Below are 25287 nucleotides of genomic sequence, written 5' to 3' on the forward strand. Positions count from 1 at the left end.
ATTTACCAAATATATCAATTGGTAGGCGGTTTCTCTGTAAAATTTGTATTATCACGTATTAGTCAAAACATATTCTTTCACATGATTGGTAATAATCTGAGCTTCCATTTCATTTTTTGAGAGGGGGGCGTTTCCAAAACTGGTCTTTACCTTTAAAGCAGCACTCTTCCATTTCTAACAAGACTTAACCGTACGCCACTTCCATTGGGCTTGGTTGACCCTCACTTCCCATTGGAAGCTCAGTGTTTCCTATAGACTCTAGGAGATAAGAACTAAATCTCTAGCTAATCTACATAGATCTGGGGGGTGTTTCACAAAGATCCTAGGTAGAACTTAATTCTAAAATTGGACTTAAAAATTATGGACAGCCATCAGAGTCTTAAAATGAAATATATTCAAAAGCAGAAATTCAAGTATTTTATACTTTTTATAAATTCCACATCCAGAACATGAAATCTCCTAGATGATAGAAAATATGAATGATTTGAATAAACAATTAATGCCTTTCAAAATGACTTTTACAAAATATTTTCAAAGATGCTAATGGCTTTCCATAATTTTTAAGTCCAACTTAGAGATAAGTTCAAGTTAGGATCTTTGTGAAACACATCCCCAGATAGAGGTATACCTTGTGTCTTTGGATGTGTCAGTAGCAGGATCAGGGCGCAACGCAGACATTACAATAGCCTCTGCTTGGGGACCTTCATCACTTGACGCTTTCGCTCGACAGATATGGCCTGGTTCTATTTCTTGATTGTATGGCTAGAGCTGTATGTCTTTGCGATCTACCGTAAACAAAAACCTATTGACTGTGCACAGTATAAAAGAAAGGACAACAAAATGGTTTATTACTACAAATATCACCTTCCGACAGCTACATACCCATGTATGTAGAAAGGTATTAAAGGGAAAGTCCACCCCCAAAATAAGTTTGTTTCGATAGAGGCAGAATAATAAGAAAATCAGGTGAGTGAAAGTTTGAGCAAATTCTGAATGAAAATAAGAAAGTTATGAATTATTGAAGTTGTGATCAATCAAATACAAATTGGCAACTCTGTGACTTATTATAAGAGCTCTCCTTCATTTGCTTTGTGCATAATATTCCATAAAATCATGTTTTCTTCATTATTGATGACGGAATATATATTTGTTCCTTGCAGGGGGAGTATAGAAACATATTTGCAATTATTATATTTAGGGTGCATGTATGGTTGAAATTTTTCTTGAGGGAAAATGAAAATTTTAGATTTTTTTAGTACTGAGCAAATGGAAGTTGAGCTCGCATGATACGTCATAGGGTTGCCAATTTGTGTTTGATTGATCACAACTTCAAAAATCCTAACTTCCTTATTTTTAATCGGAATTTGCTCAAACTTTCACTGACTTGTTTCTCTCATTTTTCTACTCCTATTAAAACTAACTTAATTTCAGGGTGGACTTCCCCTTTAAAATTGTTATTTGCATATTTCTTAAAGAATAGAATTTGTATGCTGGTTCTGTCAATATCGTTCTATCTAGCAACATCATTGGATATTTAAATGTGAGCAAATTTAAGAAAACCAATTAACCAAATCATACATGTAATATTAAGTCCATTACTAGCACCAGCACTCTGATTTATTCATCTGTACAGTAAGCTGCACAGCAAACTTCTTTCCCTAGGTACTGTAATCAAATGTGTTGTCATGAAAGGGCGGCGCTAGTTCAGAATCATATCCAGGTTTTGACCCGGATTCTGGCGTGAAAATACCCTAGAGGTCTACCAAAACATACAAAATATCAACTAAATATTCAATTGTTCAAATAATGGTCATGATTTAAACGTTGACATGTTTCATACCTGTTTCGTGTCAATTTTCTTATCTTTTGTAGAGTATTTTTCCTAAAAACAAAGACTTAATAGTTAAACACTCACACGCACGCACTCCACCATCGGTACGGTATGCAATCCACTTCCTCGGTTGCAGAAAATAAAAAATGACATCAACATCGCAAATCTAAAACCCTCAAACAGTCACTCAATCACAGTGTCAAAGTCAAACGGCAATCATGCCAACTCTACTAGACCCTACTAAACTATATGATGTTAATTTACTTATTTATCTGTTCAATCAATGAATTAACAATAACAAGCCATATTATGATCTATACAGAAAATTTTCTCGACTAAGGCTCCCTATCAATATACAGGTCTGTACATGACATTACGTAGGCCTAGGCCTCCACGCCCACGGTGAGGTGTAGGGCTGAGTGACGCGGGCCATAATTCGGCCTAGCCCTAGCTTGCGCTGGGCTGGTTGCGCCTACCGGTGCGGCAGGCAGTTCAGGAGAAGCAGCACCAACAAACAAGACGAGCTCCCATCATTCAAGGCAACCTAAAATTGACTTTTCTTCCATCACATTGACTTCAGGATGAAGAGTTTGCACCATACAACACTCATCATCATACTTTTAAATACAAATGCATACTACATAAAAGAAAAACTTGATAATACATCAAAACATACCGTTGTTTTTCAAGTTCCGGTTGACTAAATAACTTGCAAATCTTCCAAAAACGCCTACCGAAATTCTATACACAAGTGCAGTAAGTGCGCGTGTCATCGCCCAATGTATCATGCATGCAATAAGCCAAAGGTCAATTTTACGTTTTATCAACATAACTGTGTGTCCTTTTCTGAAAGATGGCGCTCTACTACTAAATTTTCCAGAGCCAATTTATGGAAAAATACCCCAACACCCCGGTATATGATTGAAATCAGGAACAAACTAAGAAGATCACAGGGGGGGGGGGGGGGGCACAGGGGGCACGTGCCCCCCCCCCCCCCCTGCCAAAAAAAAAAGAAAAGGAGAAAAAAGAGGGGGAAGAAAAAAAGAGAGGAAAAAGAAAAAAGGGAAGAGAGAAAGAAGAAGAAAAGAGGGAGGAAAGAAAGGGGGAGAGGAGAAAAAGGAGGGGAAAGGGAAAGAGAGAGGAGAGAAAAGGCGGAAAAAAAAGAAGAAAGGCGGAAAGACGGAGGAGAGAAAAGGAGAATAATGAGAAGGGAAAAGAAAGAAAAGGGGAAGATATTATAAGAAGGTTTTTTTTTTTACCGGGTAAGGGGCTGGGGGGGGGGGGGCATGCAATTTTAAGTCGAACATGACCAATATCAAAGATTTTATCTCCTTTATAACTTATAACTTATAACTTATAACTTAGTCTTGAATTAATTTTCCGATATACCTATTCTAAGTGCTCTTTCAGCATCCAGATTGTCCCCGCCATTAATCCTGCCACATTTATTGTCATATTATTTTCTGTCATCCCTGTGGCCGCGAAGTTTCTATCCGTTTCGCAAGCACTTTTTTTTTCCATCGCCTACATGTAATGCTTATTGCTTCCAGTTTGCAAAATATCCCAGTGGCGGATCTGTGGGGGGGGGGGGATGGGGGAGGGGTTAGGGCGTTTAACCTCCCCCCCCCCCCTTAGGCTGCCAAGTGAAAATGTGATGTGTATAGAAAAACGCCATCAATTGTGTCCAGACCACACAGTATCCGTATCGTCATCGGGTCAAACCCCCCTTGAACTGTTACTTGATTTAAAAAGACGTTATCGTGCATTGCTTTTTTATGGTCTCCATTGTGTCAGTAGATGCCAGGAAAACATCACTTACGGGGGTTCAAAATAGCAACAACAACAAAATCGCCTCGCCGCTTCGCGGCTCGTGGACGATGCTCCGTGTCGTCATTGGGTCAACCCGCCCCCCCCCCCCTTAGCAAAAAGCCAGATCCCATCATCCGCCCCTGGATCCCTACTCTTTGAGGGGGTAGGAAAAAGCAATTTTACGTCATATTACTACAGGAAGTGCCTGAAAATGCACCCAATGTGGTTCTCAAATTGCAAATGCTTCCTACTCAGGGAGGGGGTTCTGACCCCCTCCCAGACCCACCACCGCTTGGTCGCTCCGCTCCCTCGCCGCTGACGCCTCGCTCCATCGTTTTTCATATATTTCACCCCATGCGATTTTGTGCCCCCCCCCCCTCCGGTAGGAAATTCCTGGATCCGCCACTGAGAATTGTTATTAAACTTTAACTTATGTGTATTTTACTTTCTTTCTTGAAGTACTTGATGGTCGATTGCCCAAAATTATACAATTTCCACACAACTGCGCCAGGAGTGTCATTTTGACAGACATGGCGCATTAATGTTCACTATTATTATTATTATTATTCGTGTTGAAACAGCTTAAGGAAGCATATTATTAATTCAGGACATAATTTGCAATAATAGAAGAATACAATACAAAGCATATTACAGTAATAATTGACTAATACCTTGACTGGAGCAAGCAAGCAGATAATTAAGATTAAACAAAACATAGGTTAAAGTCTGTATTCAAGTACTAAAAAAGAAGTCGTCCATTTATGTCACAACATGCAGACAGCATTGGTATTTTATAAGGTCCTAATACGAAGCAAAAATTGATTAGTGCGATGTAATCTGGGGAAATTCTGGAATTCTGGCCTACTTAAACTTCAAAATAGAGCCCTTCGTTGTGTATTAGATGTGGATTGGATGTATCCGTCTGAACTATTATTTACAAAATTAGATGCCAAAAGACCTGAGGGGAGGTGAAATATACGCACTCTATACGACTATGATGTGCAACATTGCACATGATATGCTACCAGAGAGCACATGTAATCAATTTGTATTTAGTAACAGTAATTATGTTTTAAGATTTTAATACAGATTCACATTCAATATAGAGGAACAAAACGATGGAATTAATCTTGCTCTCTCTCTCTCTCTCCCCTCTCTCTCTCTCTCTTTCCCTCTCCTCTTTCTCTCTCTCTCTCTCTCTCTCTCTCTCTCTCTCTCACACATCTCTCTCTCTCTTTCTTTCTCTTTCTCCGTCTCCCCTCTCTCTCTCTCTCTCTCTCTCTATGCACCAAATCGAGCCATTCATGCATCCATTAAAAAAAAATCTTTAGCTTTTGATGGGGCACATCCCCCCACAGACACCCCCTGTGTTCTTGTTCTTGTTAGTTGAACTTTAAGGTATAGACCAGTTCTGGTCATGCGATTGCATTGTGAAAGAAACGTTGTGGATTCGATCAGAAAAGATTGATCATTTAGCATACAAGTATAGGTGTGTACTGCAAGGTTCTGTAATCATCAAACTAATAAGAAATTTGGCCCAGTCTTGGTAAAGTTACAAGCAGTGTACACAGAAAGACGTATAGAACTACCCTATATCTATCTAGTCCGGATAGATATAATAATTTACCAAATATATCAATTAGTAGGCGGTTTCCCGGTAGAATTTGTATCATCACCTATTAGTCAAAACATATTCTTTCACATGATTGGTAATAAGAGCTTCCATTTAACTTTTTTGAGAGGGGGTCGTTTCCAAAACTGGTCTTTAACTTTAGCCTGTTTTATTTTTAATTTGGCAAAAAGTATGCACCAAATTGAGCCATTTATGCATCAAGTTTGAAGAAATCTGCAACTTCTGAGTGGGGGGGGGGGCGCATCTCCCTCAGACACCCCCTGCGATTTTTGCTTCTGTTCGTTGAACTTCAGACCGTTTTTTCTTTCTTTTTAGTTTTGCAAATCGAGCCCATTCGCCCCCTAATAAATAACATGGCCCCTCCCCTGATCAGATATACTACATCAAAGCAGTGATGTGAGTTTGGCTATCATATCCATAATGGCTTATAATATCATAATTTATGAATTTGTTTCCAGCAGATATTCAACTGCCATATTTGCGAAAATCTTGTATTCCATCTTTAATCATAAGGCTACTCTAAACCTTCATGATATTTTAAAGCACATCAGTGATTATCCTGACCTGTAAAATAGTGTTAATCTTGCTAATGAGAGCTTTACTGTAAGTAGACTCACTTCCGGTCATTTTTAGGAGACTGGCGACCATTTTAGAAGCCACCTTGTCATTTCAAGTTTCCTTATGGCAATAAACCATTGTTAATGTTATGAAAGGATTCTTCGACTCCTAAAATGTGTAGGTATAGACACCAAAATCACATATATCATGGTTTATGCCTTTTTTTTTTAGGTATTCGCAGCCAACTTGGGACGCCATTTTGAAAGTAACAACTTTCTGGAAATCTGATTTTTAAAGATTTTTAGTATGTTGTTCCTAATGCCAAACATTACCGAAAACTGTTGAAAAACCTTTTGTTACAACTTTTGGGGTCAAACGATATCAGAAGAAGCAATGGAAGAATAAGAATAAGAACTAGACATTGAATTCGTCACAGAGACGAATTAGGTGAGAAAGAGGAAATATACGAGTCTAGGAAGAGAGTTATCGAGTTAGGTTGTTGCTATTTCAATATCTGTTTCGTTAGTGCATGTTCATGTGAGAATATCCTTCGAAAACATGATATGAGTGCAATTGCTTGTTCGAAGCATCCAATATTTGTCCTGGTAGGGTGTAAAGCTTGCATTGTCTGGTATTGATCTGGATAAACTGACTACGACATTCGAATAGTCAATAAACTCTCGTAAATACGTATAAGGAGAGGCTGGAAGCAGTATACAGCAGAAACAAGTGGAAGTGGGAGTTCGAATGTCGAAGAGAGAGAGATTTAGAGAGGAGGTAAGTTAAATCGTAATTAATGTGATATGAATCTACCAATATCTAGACACCTAGCGTGTAACACTCTGAACCTTGAATCTAATTCATCTAAAATGACAGAGTGACAATTTGATGGTATTTTCCTAACGTAGTATTTCGTGAATTGAACAAATCAACTCGTGATTGAATTAAATGTTTTTAACAGGACAACAATGTTCGAATAAAAATTAAAAACTAATGTACACTTTTGAATAACAAAACATAACAATGAAAATAACTGCCGCTCATAGCAATTTAATTATTCGACTGCACTTTGTTTGTAAATGAGTTTTAACTGTTATTGCTATCGATTTTTAAATCCAAATAAACAATTTAATTCAACTCAATTAGAGAAAGTCTTTTGCAGTGAACACGATGGATTGTATCCCTTTAAAAATAAAATGTTTAGACTGAGGGAAATATAATATATATCTATTTATATATGTATTTTGCCTGCCAACCTTGTTTGACGTCATCATCATCAGTTACTATAATTTACAGTTTTCAGCCCATACATTTCTATTGTTTCGAACATTTCCACATCCACAGTAATTTAGTCAGCTGACTGCCTAATATGAATGAATTTGAACTGTTGTTGCTGGTTTTTTTTAAAAATCCCAATAAAGCCTTCAATTCAGTTCAATAGACAACGACCTTTTCGTGAGCAAGATTTCCTTTAATTTTTTTTTTAGACTGACGTAAATACTGTTGATTTTGCTTGACAACATGGTTTGACGTCATCACCAGTTACCATAGTGAACATGTTTTCAGGCCATGCATTCCTATTTCCTACACAGTTTAACTTTCATAATAGACACCACAACGTGCAGGGTTTCATAATGAATAATGCACTCTTAAACTCAAAATTGCCCAGTCAACATTCGATCTTAAAGACTCGAGGAGTGAAAACATGTTCAACATAGGAGAATTACACCTTTTAATACAGTGGATCAGTGGATCCATGCATCCCTGTGGGTTGTCATCAAGAAGATATACCATAATTGTGAAGACTTCGTCTTTCCTCGAAATTGTTATATTATGTTGATTTAACATTATATTGAGTTTTAAGAGTGTAAAATCAAGTTCACCTGACGATCCTTCTCTCCTTACTAAACTGCAATATTCAAATATTCAAGGGTAGACGAATTATTCTTTGGCTTATGACGTCAACGTATAATTCATGAGTTCTTGCATGTTTGTGATGTTATTTTGTGCATTTCATTTTGTATGGCACTTGTAAAAAAAAATCTTACTAACATCAATCTCATTGCTCTCAATGCTAAACTTATTTATGATTTATTTCGCATTATCATCACTTTTGTGGTGGTGGTGATGGTGATGGGGTGAGGAGCCAACTGGACCAACACTCATGAATAATATAAATACGCTCGCAGTTTCCTTGCGCAACATCAACATGTTGGCCGTTGATGAGGGGGAGGGGTATTTTATCACATATGTCAGCTACAAAGACAGGTCGTACGTTCATTCCCCTAAATCACTGATCGGCTCAAAGGGCACTAGTGCATCGACTAGGGGGGGGGGGGGGGGGGGGGGGGTAGTGAGCACAATTTGTTTTCTGGCCCTCGAAAAATTGAAAAATTGCACCTCCCCTCCCCCCTTGAGCACCCATCTTCAAAAAAAGGTAAATTTAACGTTAAAAAATGTAAAAATACACTTTTTTCCAGGGGGGGGGGGGACGCCGGCCCCCGCCCCCCCCCCCCCTTGATCCGCCACTGGCGATTTATATAAATCGCAAATAAGTTGCGATTATTATCAACTCTTTGTAAGACGGAGCCCAGACCGACACCAGACCGACACCAGACCGACACCAGACCGACACCGGACCGACACCAGACAGAACACTAAGTTACTTTTTCGCTGATGGCCAAGAAATCATTGGTCGGTTTGGAGTCGGTTTAGCGGTGTGATAGAGCTCACCTAGATGACGGGCAGGAAAGTCATGAATTACGTATAGCTGTATGCAGTCATGCACACACAGGAACTGATAATTGCCAACACATAGCGACCAGGTCGATAAAATACATCTTAAAGAAGGAAGATTAACTAAATAAATCGATTAGAGGCGTGAATGGGGGTGGACAAGACAGTACAAAAGCCCGTCTTCGTCTCCTTGAGAAGAAAAGGGAATTGCACATGCATACAAAATTACATCATGAAAAGGGGGTATGACGTCTTCGATCAAACATGGTTTGCAGAAATCGAGATGAAATTCAAAATTATAAAGGTTGCTATGAAAAGCCAGAAGGCAGAACGCCTTTAGCGTAATCTACGTCACATATAGCATGCATGTTTAGGGTAGCACCATTTTACGGAAATAAAAACTACTTTGATCAAACCATCCTTCTGCCTCAAAACTAAATGAATTATCATGATTACTAGCCACTGATATATTTTATGATATGTTTCGAATCAAACTGAACAAGACTAAACTGAAAAGCTGAAAAATATACAAAACGATACTTTGTTATTTCACTGCCTGAATATAAGATGATCGGAACTCCGAATAATTATGAGGGTTTAATTTCCTCCTCAAAAAAGAAAAGCAAGAGAGAAAGAAAACAATAATATGATGTTGTAGTTGTTTGAATATAAAATTGTTAATTAAAAATGGGGGGGGGGGGGGGGGGTACAGCCCTTATTATCCTGACTTGCATACGCCCATGTATAAAAAGGAATTAAATTAGCCACGCAAGATGAGCGTGCAGTGTTTAATGAACTATAGCAAATAAAAAAGACAACCAAATAATAACAGCAGATCATAAATAGAATAAATCTTTCGACATTGTCAACATGCAGAAGTTTTAGCTCACAGAAATGGGCATGGCTAAAAACTTTAGCTCTGTCAACGGAAACATGTTTGTTTGTCGTGTGGTAGGCTGTCTAGTCGATCCATAAACGATTCCAAATGACATCATGTTTTCATATGTTTTATTAAAAATACAAACAACAACACAAACACAGCCATAATACACAGACCACGCAGGGAAAGGGATCAAAATCATAAACGACCGAGTCACACTCACTAAATATTTCAATGATATCGATACCAGCCGAATCACCCATGACTTTGTCAGTGTTAATTTTATGTCAGTGGAAGATCGAGTCACGCCAATTTGCACATCACTGTGTCGTCTGCGTTCTATGAGCATCTCCACCACCTCCGCAATGCATCTTGAACGTGAACTGACCCGGCATTTCCATGATGGATAGTCTCAAATCGTAGACCCATTTTTAACATTGTCATAACAATGGCTAATACAGCAGCAAAACTATTCAAAATAGATAAACCAGTAGTATATAATTCTTTCGAATTTTGTTTTCTCATGTGTTCTTTATTTACTTAAAACCATGCACACCAGAACTTTAAGATCAAATGCAAAAAATAGTCGTTTACTTACAGAAATACTACTAGTAAACAAGACTACGCGTAGTACGTCTTCGTCGTACGTAGATGGGGAAGAGGATGTAATGCTTTCCTCGTTATAAGCTGAAGCCTGATGTTCTTGTGTACATGGTGTATAGGCCAGTACCATTTGAGCTGTTATGTACTAGAATGTTGGCGGAACATTTATATATTCTGCAAGAATGTGTCATGATCACCATGCTCCCAATACCACGGATAATCATGTGCAGTGATTTATTTATCGGTTAAACGGGATGTGTAAGAATATTTCGATGTGACGGTGAGCGAATACAACAATGCGGTGATGTTTGTATATTAGGATAGGAAGCCATTGGATGTTCCATATCATTAACCTTATATTCATTTACATCCACTAGCAGAGTTTTGTTTTACTTCCAGAGGATGAAATAAAAGCTTATTGTAGCTTGTTTGTGACATGTATTGTGAATACGATAAGCAGTAGAGGAGGATTTTGTTTCCATTAGGAAGGCGAATAAGGATCATCGTAGCTTGTTCCACATGCGACTTTATTTCTTATGCCGTGATGATAATGAGCGAACTCGAATGTTTATGGCTAAGGGCTTTAAGCAAAGCAGTCGAGGTTTTATCTTGTGTTGGATCGAGATGAGAAAGTCAGCATCATTTCGTGTTTAAGACGATGCCAAGATAATGAGTGAAAGTCAATGTCCCGGATGTAAAAGAGCCCAGCTTTCAGCGAACATTTCTATTTGAAAAAGATATGTTAAATGGAGCGGGACGAGAAAATCAGCATCCCTTTGCGTTTGCAATTACGTGCCCTGTGATTCTACTCCTGTCATAGAAAGAATGATAGACTGTATTTTGATTACTGAAGGAGAAGCATGAACATATCGTTACAAATGCTTCCTGCAACTATGCTCATGATGATAATGTTTTACTGACTGATGCAGTAACAGAGGGGAGAAGAGACGGTCAGGTACTCTTTTAGCGAACGCAAGAGACTCAGTGTTGATTTTCTTTTCTTTGAAAGGATCTAAACGTGCTTTAGATCGATCATGTAAGGGGTAAGTTGATACAACAAGTCCGGAATAATGTATGTTCTTGTTAATGTTGATCTTTAGTTTTGCTTTATCAAAGTGAAATCGCTTGAATGAAATCAAACAATATAAGCAGAAATTAAATTAAATTCAATACAACATAAACAATTATTTTCATTTTTTTTTAAATAGATATCAACTAAATACTTAAGTGCAATGAATGTGAATACATAGACAGTGTCGAAAGCATATCAACAGTACTTAACAAAAGTAAAGATTAAATCCTTTAAACAAAATCATGTTTCGGGTGCTCCCTTATAAAACAATATATATAACAAAAAGGAAAGAGAAGAATATAAATGACAGTCAGCGTAGTGAGCATTTTGCACATTGTCAAAAATGTACATACTGATACAAACTATTTTTTGTAACAGGCATAATCATTACCCTTGTTTTGTGATGGTCATACAGTTTATACCTCATTCACACGACCGCCAAACTGACCGAATCCTGCCCATGAAGGACAGTGTAATTTTGGTTCGGTCTTTTACGGTCTGGCTGTTCACCCTTATCTCTTTATTTCTCTCCCTTTCCAGCAAAATGTCACAATACTTATACTCTGTGCATGCTATGAAACCCTACATTAGCTGACTGAGAGCTTATACATGTATTATGACGGAGGCCTAAACAAAGTAATGTTCAACACAAGTATGCCACTTTGTAGGTCATTTTCAATTAAATTAATTAACACACAGAATGAACGGCTCACTCTAAAACCATTAACGTCTTATTGAAAATTAACTAATTTAATAGCGCTAACAATTTGGACAATAATTAGTAAATGACATGAATTTTTTACATCAGAAAAAGGTTGCCTAAGTTAGTGGAGTTATTGCACGCGGAGTTCAAAACGTCACCGCTACATTGAATATATACAGCATCAGAAAGTTTTAAAGTGATTCGGTATTATCTACTTTATCTATCATAGAAAGTATAAATTTAATGTGTCGAATTCGGTGGTTTTAGGCAAAACGCACAATAACAGCAATGCCACCATAGCACCAGTGAGGATCCAAGATTCCCGTGCGGGAGAGGAGAAGGGGGGGGGGGGGGAGGGGGGCACAAGCCCGAAAAATCTTATACTAAAAATATTTATAATAAGGATTTAAAAAAAACCTCTTACTTCAGGAGCCTTATTTTAGCCGGGGATCGAGCGGGAACACGAACACATTTTCCTGCACATTCGTACGTATACCTAACGTGAGAGCACGGTTTGGTTTTGCAGGAGAGGGATGAGGGGAGGGGGAGATCACCTGGACCTTTAATGGAGGACTCCTGATTTGCACATGGCTCAATTAACCAGAAAGTTGACACCATTTGCTAGGCGATCAGAGGCAACAAGGGGTGAGATATGTGCATAATGCATACTAATTGGAATAACGGGCTCATGGATGGTATTACTTCCTACGCTCATACGCATAATCATTCACCGATCTCATCTCGTTTCAAGATGAGCGAATTTACTTAGTCTGTATGGACAGACTCTCTTGTTATACTCTACCACACATTTTAAAGCCTTGATCAGAGCCTAGGTATCTGGCTGTTTTTTTTTACACAACTGTTTGGCCATTTTCGCGAAATAATTCCTAGAAGTGCTCCGGTGAAAGAGTCTAAGTCTTCAGCGCACTATTATGTGCAAGCACGAACACCCAAGGAAGCTTAGGGAAGATGATAGAATAGGGAAAACAAGGATAGTGGAGAGGATATAGAGAAGGAAAAACAAGGAAATACATAAGAAAAAAGAAGAGGATAAGTCAAAGGAAAAACATAGAAATACATAACGGAAGAGCTAGGAGGATTATAGATTCGGGTATAGAAAAAAAAGAAATACCCCCCCCCCCCAAAAAAAAAAAGGAGAAAAAGATAAATTGAAGGAAAAACAAAGAAATAGATGACGAAGGAGAAAAGGATAGATTGAAGGAGAAACAAAGAAATACATAAAAAGTGAAAGAGAAGAGGATAGAATAAAGGAGAACAAAATTAAGAAATACATAACGAAGGAGAACTGATGGATAGATTGAAAGAAAAACAAAAATACATGACGAAAGAGAAGAGGATATTGAAGGAGAAACAAAGAAATACATAACGAAAGAGAAGAGGATATATTGAAGGAGAAACAAAGAAATACATAACGAAAGAGAAGAGGATAGATTGAAGGAGAAACAAGGAAATACATGCCGAAAGAGAAGAGGATAGATTGAAGGAGAAACAAAGAAATACATAACGAAAGAGAAGAGGATAGATAACGAGTATGTACCCAGTCATGTACAGCTCCAGCAATCCAAAAAATACTGCTAAGGGTAATGTGAGACTCTGTCTCTAGTCGTTTGCAGAGTATATTTGACTGAAGTGGCTAACCAATAATTTGTGTAAAAAAATATGCGCGTCCGGGAAAGCTGTAATACGTACAGTGACTGACAAAACGTTCTTGGCGCCTTTGTCCGTGCAGAATGTACACGACGTTAAAGTGTGCAATCAAGGACATATTAGGCTTAACACTATCCTCACCATCATAACCTTACTTAAACAAATTGCTAATTATACAAAACATTAAAAACAAAACCTCGGGAGCAATATTTGCAACAGAGCAAACTAATGTCTGATCACCACGTATTTAGAACACACACGAATCTATCCTGATTTGCACTTTAATAATTATTTCATTTTCCCCTTGTTTTGATGAGGCTTGCATGCAAATATATAGTAACATATATGAAGACCTTAATGTTGCTAAGTCAGTCAAGCCTATGTCAAGTATGCATCTACGTTGGAAAGAGGAAAAATAATATTAAACAAAAGCAAAATATATACAATTTTGAAGATGCATTCAAATTAACAGTGAAGAAAATTAATTTCTGTTGTCCTCATTGGACAATTATTGACTTGAAGATTTTTAGAAATCGACATTCTGGATGCTTTAGCCATTGCTAGGTCGGAGTAACCTCTAACACGTCCATTAATGATGTTGCCATAAGAACCCCACTTCCAGAATGCGTCCGTATATAATACAATACGAAAATAAACTATTCTGAAAGGGCATATTATGCATTAACATTTTATGCATGCTTATTCTTCAATAATTGTTACTAGACTTTATTTTCTCCAAATAATTGCCCGACATAGCGATAAATACTTATGCATTCTCTATGTTGACATTTCAAATACGAGCCATGTATCTTGTTCTATAGTATTTCAATAGTTAGAATATGAATTGCATATATTAATTTTGTTAGGTAGGACAAACCATAATGTTTGTTCATCCACGTACGACTATATACCCACACATGAACATCTTTAAACAGACAAATCTAGAATTTCTTCGACATATGAATTCCAATTTAGTTACTTAGTTAGTTCGATTGCTTGCTTTAAACATATTTTATTAAACATTGTATGGTGTGATTGTTTTTCTTCTCTCTACGCTACCACACTCTGAGATGTCCCCTACCTCACACGCTGTATCTTATCCCCCCTTCTCCCCTCTCTCTTTCCCTTTCCCCCTCTTTCTCATTTATCTCCTCTCTCTCTCCTTCAGAATACACCTCTCTCTCCTTTTCTATCTCTCTCTCTTCCTCTCTCTCTCTCTCTCTCTCTCTCTCTCTCTCTCTGTTCTGATCATCTTTCTCACATAGCACAGCTCAATAGCAACTTTTCAAGAGGCTCTGTAATATGGGAAATCATCGTCACGATTGTGAAGTGTTCAGAAAAAGGAGTGGAGATTTCTATTGGCAAGTTGGGAATGCTTTCTACTGGAACTACACTCAATCATTGAAATAAAGCAATCATCTCAATGTTTTCCCGCTCAAATGTCATATCGAAGCATTTGATAAATATGATTACTCTCTAAATATAATGTCTGTCGGTTTGCCTGAGAAAGGAATCTGACCAATTGCCGCTTCAGGCTAAAAGGAAATTCGACCCGACGGATTTGTCTCTGGCATATCAACCTTCTCTCAGCTTTCGATATAGATCTGCTCTCCGATGTGTATGTGTGTGCGCGCGCATGGTAGGATGTCACTTTGAATAAAACTTACTTCTCGAGATTTGTACATAACATCATGTGAATGAAGGTGATCTCACAAGAAATGAGTTCAACTGCCATACGGTCCTCCGCTGTGCGTAGCTATGCCCGTCCCACACGGTAAATATAGAGACAACCTAACCCCAACTCTAACCCTAAACCTAACTCAAACCTATACCCTAACTATAACCCTATACCTTAACCTATAACTCTAACCCTAAACCTAACCCTAACTCTAACACTATACCCTAACCCGATCCCGCGCGAAGCGCTGAAGCTTCGACGTTTCATTTTTTAGAGATGAAGACGATTCGTTGTACCGTTCTCGTCTCTTAACCCTTGTCTGAATTAAGTTTCCCCCTCCCGCGCGAAGCGCGGAAGCTTAGCTTTGATGTTTAATTTAATTATTAGAAAACGAAGACGATTTGTTGTACTCTGTTAATTTTTCTGAATTTTCAAAAATGTTTCTTTGTCCGATAAAAACAAACTTCTGCATTGATATAGTACACGAGGATTGAGCAAGAATACCGACACAGCGGACCCGACACAGCAACATAATTATCTATGCGTATCTTTCTTGCCCCCTCGACGTGGTGACTCCACCCAACATCTACCTCTCTCTCTTACTCCCACCCCTCTTCTCTCAGGCTCTTATACCCTCTCTCTCTCTCTCTCTCTCTCTCTCCTTTGTTTCATCCACCGTTTCTTTTGTTTCCCTTTTCTCTTCTTTTTTTCCTTTTCTCCTTTTTTTCTTTTCTTTTTTTTTCTTTCTTTCCTCTCTTTCCTTTTTTTCTTTTTTCTATTTCTTCTCTTCTCTTTCCTTTCTTTCCTTTCTTTTTTTTCTTTCCCTTTCCCTCTCTTTCCCCCTCCCCCTTTGCTCATTTTTCCCGACATAAGCGCAATTTTACCGACAATATCCTGACAGGTGTGTGTGTGGGGGGGGGGGGGGAGGGGGTGCCGCACCCCACGCCCCCTTTAGCGACGGCCTTGGTTGTTATTCCATTATTCTTGTAAAATAAATGCAATTCCTCATGCTTTCGCACCGCTCTTCTATCGTTGTTTAATTCTCTTTCATTTGTTTTCCTTTCTTCTTTAACTCACAAAAATTCTCTCTTTCTCCCCCTTTTTCCATCTCTTTTTGTTTTGTTCTTCTTGTGCTTTTTTTTTTTTTGGGGGGGGGGGGGGGGTACACGCCTGAAAAGAGGGACCCCATATTATGCACACTGCAAAATTGCGTGCCCCCCGCCCCTTTCACGGTAAAAAAAATATCTTCACCCTTTCCTCTCCTCCGTCTTTCCCCTTTCTTCCTTTACCGCCTTTTCTCTCCTCTCTCTCTTCCCCTTTCTTCCTTCCTCCCTCCTTTTTCTTCTCTCCCCTTTTCTCTTCTCCCTCTTTTCTTCATCTTTCTCTCTTCCCTTTTCTTCTTTTCCCCTCCTTTTTCTTTCCCCGTCCTTTTTCTCCTTTTCTCCCTTTTCTTTCCCCCCTTCCTTTTTTTTTTACCCTGGGGGGGGGGGGGGCGGAATCCGCCACTGTAATGAATTGCCTAGCTGTGCACACGAGGCAACATTATCAATTGCTGACACAAGACTGCGACTGGCGAAGTCTTTGAAGAGACTTGAGATAATGACATTGTACAAACGGTGAATGGCAAGCAAACAAGTGCATATTGTGTTCTATTACTGGCTATAGACTAGTTTAGGGTGTTGATTATAGCGCAGATGTAACATTGCGTGAAAATGTCATTTATTTTACCCGCTGAGGGGAAACTCAAAAAGAAACTAATTGTCACATATTACGGGTAACAATAAGTGGTGATGCTACGTGTTGTTGTCTAGAGATATAAGGGACTTTTAGATTTGCACGACTGCAACGTGGACTGCAACGTGTGACCTCCTTTAAAGGCACTGCCATGTACTTAAAAGGACGTCACATGTGACTGCCAGTGGCTTAAAAGGACGTTACACGTCCACGTCCACGCAAATCTAAAAGTCCCTATAGCCACCGGATTGCGAACCACATGGGCTTCAAATCCCTGCAACATCGATTACGTCATTTGTAAGACATTTATCTACATTTGCCACACTCGACCAAGGTGAAGTAAATAGGTACCTGTCAGAAATTAATTTCTTAAAATGCTCGAGCGCCTTTCGAGCAGCCGTGCTGAAGTGTCAAGTCAGACAGACATGAGCGCTGAAAAAGAACCTATACATACGCACTCCTATAAATATGAGAAAAACATCAATATAATAATAATAATAATAATATTGGATTCTTATATAGCGCACGTATCGACCTTGCAAGGTCCTCAAGGCGCTCCAACATATCCCGGCTATGCTAGGCTGCCGATTTTGACGCTCACAGCATTTTAAGGAATTCCTTCCTACCGGTACCCATTTAACACCTGGGTGGAGAGTGGCAAATGTAGATCAATGTCTTGCCAAAGGACATTAGTGCCGCGGCGGGACTCGAACCGCGGACCCTGTGACCGACAGTCCGGCGACGTATCCAGTCATCCACGACACCTCTAGATATATGTATATATGTATTTTCCTATTTTTACAGAGACCAAATCTATCGTTATTGTCATCAATGAATCTTATGAGGAACCTGTACATTCTACCAATTCAAAATGGCGCCCATACACGAGAGGGAGAGAGAGAGAGAGAGAGAGAGAGAGAGAGAGAGAGAGAGATGGTTAGAAACTAGGAGATGTGTTAGAACACGTCATAATGGCGGGACAACAACACGGGGGAAAACAGGGCGAATACGACCAGCAGACGGTGTTGGAGGGCAATGAGCCGAAAATACTATGAATATAGGAGAGGCCAAAAAGTGTTTTGCATGTGTCCTCAGTCAACCATGTATCGAAAGGTGAACAAAATGAGAGTAATTAAAGTACATGATAGAGGATGCAATGTGGTTCGCACTTTTCATATCTCTACCAATTTGAAATCTGATAGGAATTATTTTTGAAATAGATATTTGAAACGAACTGCCCCAACTTGAATGGGATAAAAAGGTAAACGATAAAAAAAAAAACACCCAAAAGACTATCAAACAGACAGACAAATAAAAATGAGCCCCCCCCCCCACCAAAACAAAACTAAACAAACAAATATGGTGAGAATAAATGAAGACAAAAAAGCGAAGGAGAAGACTTAATGAAAAGATGAGCAGAAAACGAAAAATAAACAAGAACAAATCAAAATGATGATTACACGAAATGTTGGATATGCGTGCCATGGAGTTTAATAAATATTATTTTATGGCTTATAGTGCAAAACAAACTTTACCAGTGTTAAACGGGTTTTCATGGAGCTAATCAAGACCGGAAATGGACAATTTTGCTAATTAAGCCAGTTTAGAAGCAATCCTTTCGTCAATTGGTGCCTTTTGTTTTCTGAATAGTTGCATGAGTGGCAAACGGGCGACCGCGGAGAGAGATGACAGAAGCAATCGAAGTGTTAAACCATCAACGAAGATACTAGATCCACATTGCAACTTGTAACCAAGTAATACAACAAACAGATAAGGAGGGCTGACCGGGAAAATTGGAGGGGGGGGGGGCAGTCATTTAGCCAAAACGTATGCTCTAAATAGTTTGTCTATTAAAAGGTCTTTCCCTTTAGTTAAATTTGTATGTATTTATTTAATCCTACATATTTTTTATTTTCTATCGATAACGTCTGTTATTTTTTATTATTTCGAATCTAACGCAGTCTCGTTTTGGTTGTTTCTGTGATGTCATTCCACAAATGTTGTGATTGTGATGTATAAAACTTACCTGCTTCAATGTTTCTCAATTTCTCCTAGGATGACCTCATCTGTTGTCAGAATCTGCCAAGATTTCCTTGATCGAGTATCTCCCGGATTATAAAGGTAGCACTAAAAATTAAATTTTTGAGTTTAGATGGCATGCCTATCTTGCATGTTGACAGAAAAAATATTACTTTGAATTGAATTGAAAAAATATATAAACGTAGAGATACGAATGGTACAATATCTACATCGTCTTATGTTATTATTGTCATTATTATTATTATTATTCTTATTATTATTATTATTATTATTATTATTATTATTATTATTATTATTATTATTATTATTATTATTATTTCACATCACTGGCACTATATAGTGCAATACATTATTATCATAACTATTTTCAAATGTTATCATTCCACCAGAACTTCAGAAGAGCCCTCGACGATGTTGACCTCATCAACATATTCCCATTGGACTCCTTTAATGTCATCCTCCGAGACGTCACCTCACTCGAATCCGAATCAATGACTAACAATCTTCGAAAACAAGTCTATGAGGACCTCTTCCATTCCCTCGACGATATCCATCCGTCATCACTGACCTCCGGTTGAGGGCTGTGGTTGCAATCAATTGAGAGAATGAAATGGGTTTGTAAAGAACTAAGTCACCAATTAAAAGGGCCGATCGAGGAGTCAAAATGTCAGTTTAACACTTTAAGCATGGTACATCTAACCTTTATATTGTTCGATTCAGCATGCTCAAAGAGTTACTCTACCAAGGTTGTCACTCGTCGACCCTTTTAAATAGTGATGTAACAGTTTAGTTTTTATCATTATCACCATAAACATTATTATTGTTCCGTATCACACTCTTCTTTCTATGATGTCTATTATGTTTTAGGTTGGTTTGTCGACCCTCTTCACCCGTCTCTGTAAGTGTTATAGGCCTACCCCATGCTCCTCTTCACCCGATGCTCCTCCTCACCCCCTGCTCCTCCTCACCCTTTGCTCCTCTTCACCCTCTGTCCCTCCTCACCCCCTGCTCCTCCTCACCCCCTGCTCCTCTTCACCCCCTGCTCCTCACCCGATGCTCCTCCTCACCCGATGCTCCACCTCACCCCCTGCTCCTCCTCACCCGATGCTCCTCTTCACCCGATGCTCCTCCTCACCCCTGCTCCTCTTCACCCCCTGCTCCTCCTCACCGATGCTCCTCTTCACCCCCTGCTCCTCCTCACCCGATGCTCCTCCTCACCCCCTGCTCCTCTTCACCCCCTGCTCCTCCTCACCCGATGCTCCTGTTCACCCCCTGCTCCTCCTCACCCTTTGCTCCTCTTCCCCCCCCTGCTCCTCCTCACCCGATGCTCCTCCTTACCCCCTGCTCCTCTTCACCCGATGCTCCTCCTCACCCGATGCTCCTGTTCACCCCTGCTCCTCCTCACCCTTTGCTCCTCTTCACCCCTTGCTCCTCCTCACCCCCTGCTCCTCTTCACCCGATGCTCCTCCTCACCCCCTGCTCCTCCTCACCCGATGCTCCTCCTCACCCCCTGCTCCTCCTCACCCTTTGCTCCTCCTCACCCCCTGCTCCTCTTCACCCGATGCTCCTCTTCACCCGATGCTCCTCCTCACCCGATGCTCCTCCTCACCCGATGCTCCTCTTCGCCCGATGTAACTCTTTCTTCACCTCCTCTACTCTCTCCTCCATACTTCCACATGCCATTGTTCCTTGTCACATTTCTATTTCCTGTTGTGTTCATTATGCTAGCACAAACAATTGTTTGTTTGCCCGACAGAAGGGCGTTATAACGGAAAACTTAATATCAACAACAACAACAACAATGAAAACAATAATAACAACAATAATAACAACAACAATAACAACAACAATATTAACAAACAACAACAACAGAACAAACATTAATAATGGTCCGTTTTCATCAATTTTTCAGATTATCTTTAACTGTACATTTAGCATTGAAGTGACTACCTTAGCACCACTATATCTCATCTGAACCATGTTACCAAGTCCCTGTAAGGAAAATGTCAATACCCCATCGTATATAAAATATAGATCATGTTTATATTGACGTAACGCGTCATTGTAACGTTCGCAAGCTTTCAAAAGGGTTGATGGAGCTAATGAATAAGGGAGTTTACGGATACAATCTGCGCATGGGCAGTTAATGGTCATTTGTACCAAAAAGGTAAAACCCACAGAGATGAATACTGGAATGTGCGCTCATGAAAGTTATGTAACATTATTCATTTATGCACCAATGGTACATTCTATGATACGCAGGTGGAATTTTTCTTTTCAAGAGGGCAAATAAAAGGTATTCATGAAGCACATCTAGGACTTTGGCAGTTATTATTTTAATATGCTCAAAGTGGAACTTCTCCATGTGTAAAAGATCTGTGGATATTTGGGGTCATTTGTACCATGTGCTATCTGTAAACTCCCTTATTGCCTTAGGTCGATCTTTCGAAAGTAGTTCCGATCGTGTTATAGGTCTTCCTCATCTCAAATATATGATTGTTATTTCTTACATTCAACAGCAGAGCATCTTTCTTCTGATGTGCGTGGTGAGTACAGCCATTCTGATGACGTACATGACAAAGCTCTATGATCCACCTCAGGCCCACTTCACTAACATTGCTGCACCTACTCACGGAGCTCCCATCCGCAGATCCTGGCCTCCTGCCGTTTGGTGGCGCTCTAGGTCGTCCAACTCCAAGGGTTCGGTTTCCAAGGGGTGAGTTAGTACTTCTATCCTCGGTTTCTAACTAGCATATTGGAGAATTTGAAAAATATATAGATTGCAGATTGAAGGATGCATTCAAGTCTGATTTTTCTTTTGAAAATGTTGAATTAACAACATCTATAGTGATTCATTCACTTCAATCTCTATCCAAGGGTTTAGAATTCAAATCCCAATCCGGAGCTAAGCCTTTTTTTGGGAAGACATTAATCCATATTTGCCATTCTCTATCCAGACGTAATAGGGTCCCTGGCCATTGCTTGGGTAGGCCCTAATAATAATCGCAGTGCCCGCAGGAAGAGCAGCATTAATATTGACAGGGCGACCATGAGTAAACAAGACCCAATAATCATTATTATTATTATTGTTATTATTATTATTATTATCATCATCATCATCATCATCATCATTATTATTATTATTATTATTATTTTTATTATTATTATTTTTATATTATTATTATTATTATTATTATTATTATTATTATTATTATTATTATTATTATCATTAATATTATTTTTTATCATTATTAGCAGTAGAAGCAGTAGTATTATTATTTATATTATTATTATTATTATTATTATGACATGTATACAAGTTGTTGACGTCCATTAAATACGCCTATTTGTGATCATTCGATTCTTCAAATATATATTATAATTATATTGTTTTTGGTGTATTTAAATTGTAGTTATTGAACATAATAAGGAGACGGATTCTCTTTTCTTGTCTTCAGAGAGACCAATGGGTGCATTCAGAAATCCATAAGTTATATTTCATTACACTTTTTGCGAGACGATTTCGTCATTCTATAGAAATTGCTCGAATGTATCAATGAAACGTTTGCTTGCTTTTTCCATTAATGTGACTATGCAGAAAGAACACTGCGAACGAGCTGATCCTTTCTGCTACACCTTCATCTCTGCCGGAAAACGTCACTGGTGACGTCATTCCACCTATTGCCTTCGATGCCAACACCACCTATACGATAAAACAGGATGATCAAGAGAAGACAGGAGACCCAACGTCCTGTACTCACCAGGACAATGTAGTTTTCATCAAGACACACAAAACAGGGAGTACAAGTCTTAGTCACATTGTCAACCGCTACGGGTTCTCCCACAACTTGTCTTTTGTCTTCAACCGTCTTAGCCCTGGGAATGGACACCTGGTTTACCTCCCCCTCAATGTCAACTCACCCCGGACGCACTTTCTCCCTCCCATAGGGGTTAAACCGGGGGACTTCTCCAAGTACAAGTACAACATGCTTGCGGTACATGTGCGCTACGACCGCAAGGCAATGAATACCTTTATGAAACCAAACACTCATTACATAACCATCATCCGGGACCCTGGGACGCAGTTCGAGTCAGCTTTCACGCATTTCCAGTTGGACGATTCTTTCCTCGTGCATGAGAAGGTTCATACCACAATGCAGGCGCGATTGACGCAGTTTTTTGCGAAGCCAGACTTTTACCGGAAGCGTCTGAAGTCTATGACCTGGGAAGGGAAAATGGGACTGAGGTGGTATTATGCGAAGAACAACCAAGTATTTGACCTTGGTTTGGATCACGTGTATCATAGTGATAAAAACAAAGTGCAAGAGTATATCAATAAATTGGATCGCGAGTTCAGTTTAGTCTTGATTACTGAGTACTTTGAGGAATCTCTGGTGGTTATGAGGAGATTTTTCTGTTGGAGTCTACAGGACACCCTCTACGTCGCAAAGAACGTTCGACCAAATCCAGCAAATGTACCAGAGTCTTTACGAAATAAGATGAGGCAATGGAACAGTGTCGATACTCGGCTGTATGAACACTTCAACCGTACACTGTGGGAAAAGATCAAGAAATATGGTCCTGATTTCCAGACTGACCTTTCAGAATTTCGCAGACGTTTGAAGGAGACCTTCGAGTCGTGTGTGGGTGAGACTGAAGTCAAGGCGCAGGGACATTACTTCCACTGGATAGAGTACAAACCACGCAGTGATTCAAATAAGCTCTGTGCGCAGATCGCAGAATCAAAGCGTACCCTCTTCTCTGCCATATGGCGAAGGCAACAGTTACCGAAAGCTCGGTCAGCTCCTAGACCTCGACCACACGTTGGGCAGCCATTCGATATGCAGCAGTTTCGGCGTTATCCGTCTGCGAAGTACATGCTCAATCGCCCAAAGCCACCGAAACCGATTAAGTCTGCTCCTAAAGCGGTGCCTAAAGCAAAACCTGTAAGCAAAGCAGAAGGATCGCTACCGAAGGCCAAACCTTTACCTCCGCAACCCGCACCAAAAATTATCAGGCATGTTGTCGTTGACAACAAAACATCGAATTCACATCCCGGAACTGACGATTTCAATGATGATGATTCCAGTAGTGTCCTAGTTGTGCACGAAACCGCCCAGAAGTTAAGCGAAAAGTTGAAGTCTAAGAGACTGCCAAATGTGACAGCTGAAGGCACAAGAGTAAAACCAGTACTCACGTATAAGAAAAATACATGAAGCTCAAGAAAGTGAGACTTTAGCTTAAACCTCGACGTCCTCATGATGGGGTAAAAAATGAACATTTTACTTGTTACGTACCGACAACGTCTCATGTCCCCTGATATATTCGATTAGCCTACCGAGTGATGTCACTTTTAAGTGAATTTTTTGTTTTAGTGAATGTTTTTTGTTTGAGTGAATGTTTCACATGAATAGGTCGTCTGCATACAATGCGGTGCTATTAAGATGCAAATCTTTCAGTATTTTGCTTCCTGTTGGAAAATGGTTGTTGTAGATTATTTACAGAGATATGTATAGTTTTACCAAGAAAAAAACTGCTGAATTAAGAAAATGCATATAAAATAGTTCAAATAGTGTATAAGACAATTTATCAACGAATTTGATAAAATCATTTACATATCTTGCCTATACTACAGTTATATATATTTCTTTAGAAAGCCGTGAAGCAAGCTGTAACTTTGACCTTCTGACTCAGTATTACTTTGGATGTTTGAGGCTATATCATCAGTCAGCCTACATAGCAACTAAAATAAAGAAAACAAAGACAGGGTGAAATATTTTGTTATTATTATTTCATGGAAAATACAGGGTTGTGACATTATCGTTTTAATACACTTTATCCACGCTGTGATGCAGAATCTCAAAACTTTGTTTCCATCTGTTTAGTGAAGTATCATAAAGGCACCAAGTCGTGCGATGGTTCCATGTGTAAAATAACTGACATTTATATCATAAGAAGGGCCACAGCCATGTTTTTGTATGTGATAGAACGACAGTAGTGAAAATGCCCGATAACTACCTTTTTTTCCCTTTTTTTTAATTTTTTTTTTTACAGATATTGGGAAATAGACACAAAATTGGGCAAACTAATATCGGGCAAAATTTAGGAGCCCAATTAATATTTCAGTTTTTTAGGTACCATCCATCTCAGCCACTTTTACGATCATACCATGGCTTCCTTCGAAACAAAGAATAAATTTTATATTACCCTTGTTTGTCTACACAATACTCAATAATCAAGCTCCACAATATTTTTATACCCGTTTGGATTTAATATATACACCAACCATGGCTTTGAGGTCAGCCAGTGATCCTTTCCGTCTCACATACTCAGTTATTCAAT

At 39.1% G+C, this 25287-nt stretch overlaps 2 protein-coding genes across 4 annotated transcripts in view; one reads left to right on the forward strand and one right to left on the reverse strand.

The window, feature by feature from the left end:
* Positions 1–2610, reverse strand: part of LOC591550 (run domain Beclin-1-interacting and cysteine-rich domain-containing protein) — a 42158-nt gene extending 39548 nt beyond the window's left edge. For both annotated transcript variants that reach the window (XM_030981612.1, XM_030981611.1), the window contains exons 1-2: positions 2508–2610; positions 629–809 (exon numbers count right to left, since the gene is read on the reverse strand). In XM_030981612.1, the coding sequence (XP_030837472.1) occupies positions 629–678 (50 nt within the window). In that variant the 5' untranslated portion in view covers positions 679–809; positions 2508–2610. The remainder of the gene's footprint in view (positions 1–628; positions 810–2507) is intronic.
* Positions 2611–6314: 3704 nt separating this feature from the next.
* Positions 6315–24913, forward strand: LOC755600 (galactose-3-O-sulfotransferase 3). 2 transcript variants are annotated; one of them, XM_030981613.1, is made up of 5 exons: positions 6315–6608; positions 18961–19026; positions 19335–19559; positions 21465–21661; positions 22544–24913. In XM_030981613.1, the coding sequence occupies exons 3-5, from the start codon at positions 19551–19553 to the stop codon at positions 24159–24161; spliced, it is 1824 nt and encodes a 607-aa protein (XP_030837473.1). In that variant the 5' UTR covers positions 6315–6608; positions 18961–19026; positions 19335–19550; the 3' UTR covers positions 24162–24913. The 2 variants fall into 2 exon arrangements, with proteins under 2 accessions (XP_030837473.1, XP_030837474.1); XM_030981614.1 differs by lacking the exon at positions 6315–6608 and adding an exon at positions 10102–11093.
* Positions 24914–25287: the final 374 nt, after the last annotated feature.

Source organism: Strongylocentrotus purpuratus, unplaced genomic scaffold (assembly GCF_000002235.5).
Source record: "Strongylocentrotus purpuratus isolate Spur 01 unplaced genomic scaffold, Spur_5.0 spur5_scaffold_12, whole genome shotgun sequence".
Classification (NCBI taxonomy): Eukaryota; Metazoa; Echinodermata; class Echinoidea; order Camarodonta; family Strongylocentrotidae; genus Strongylocentrotus; species Strongylocentrotus purpuratus.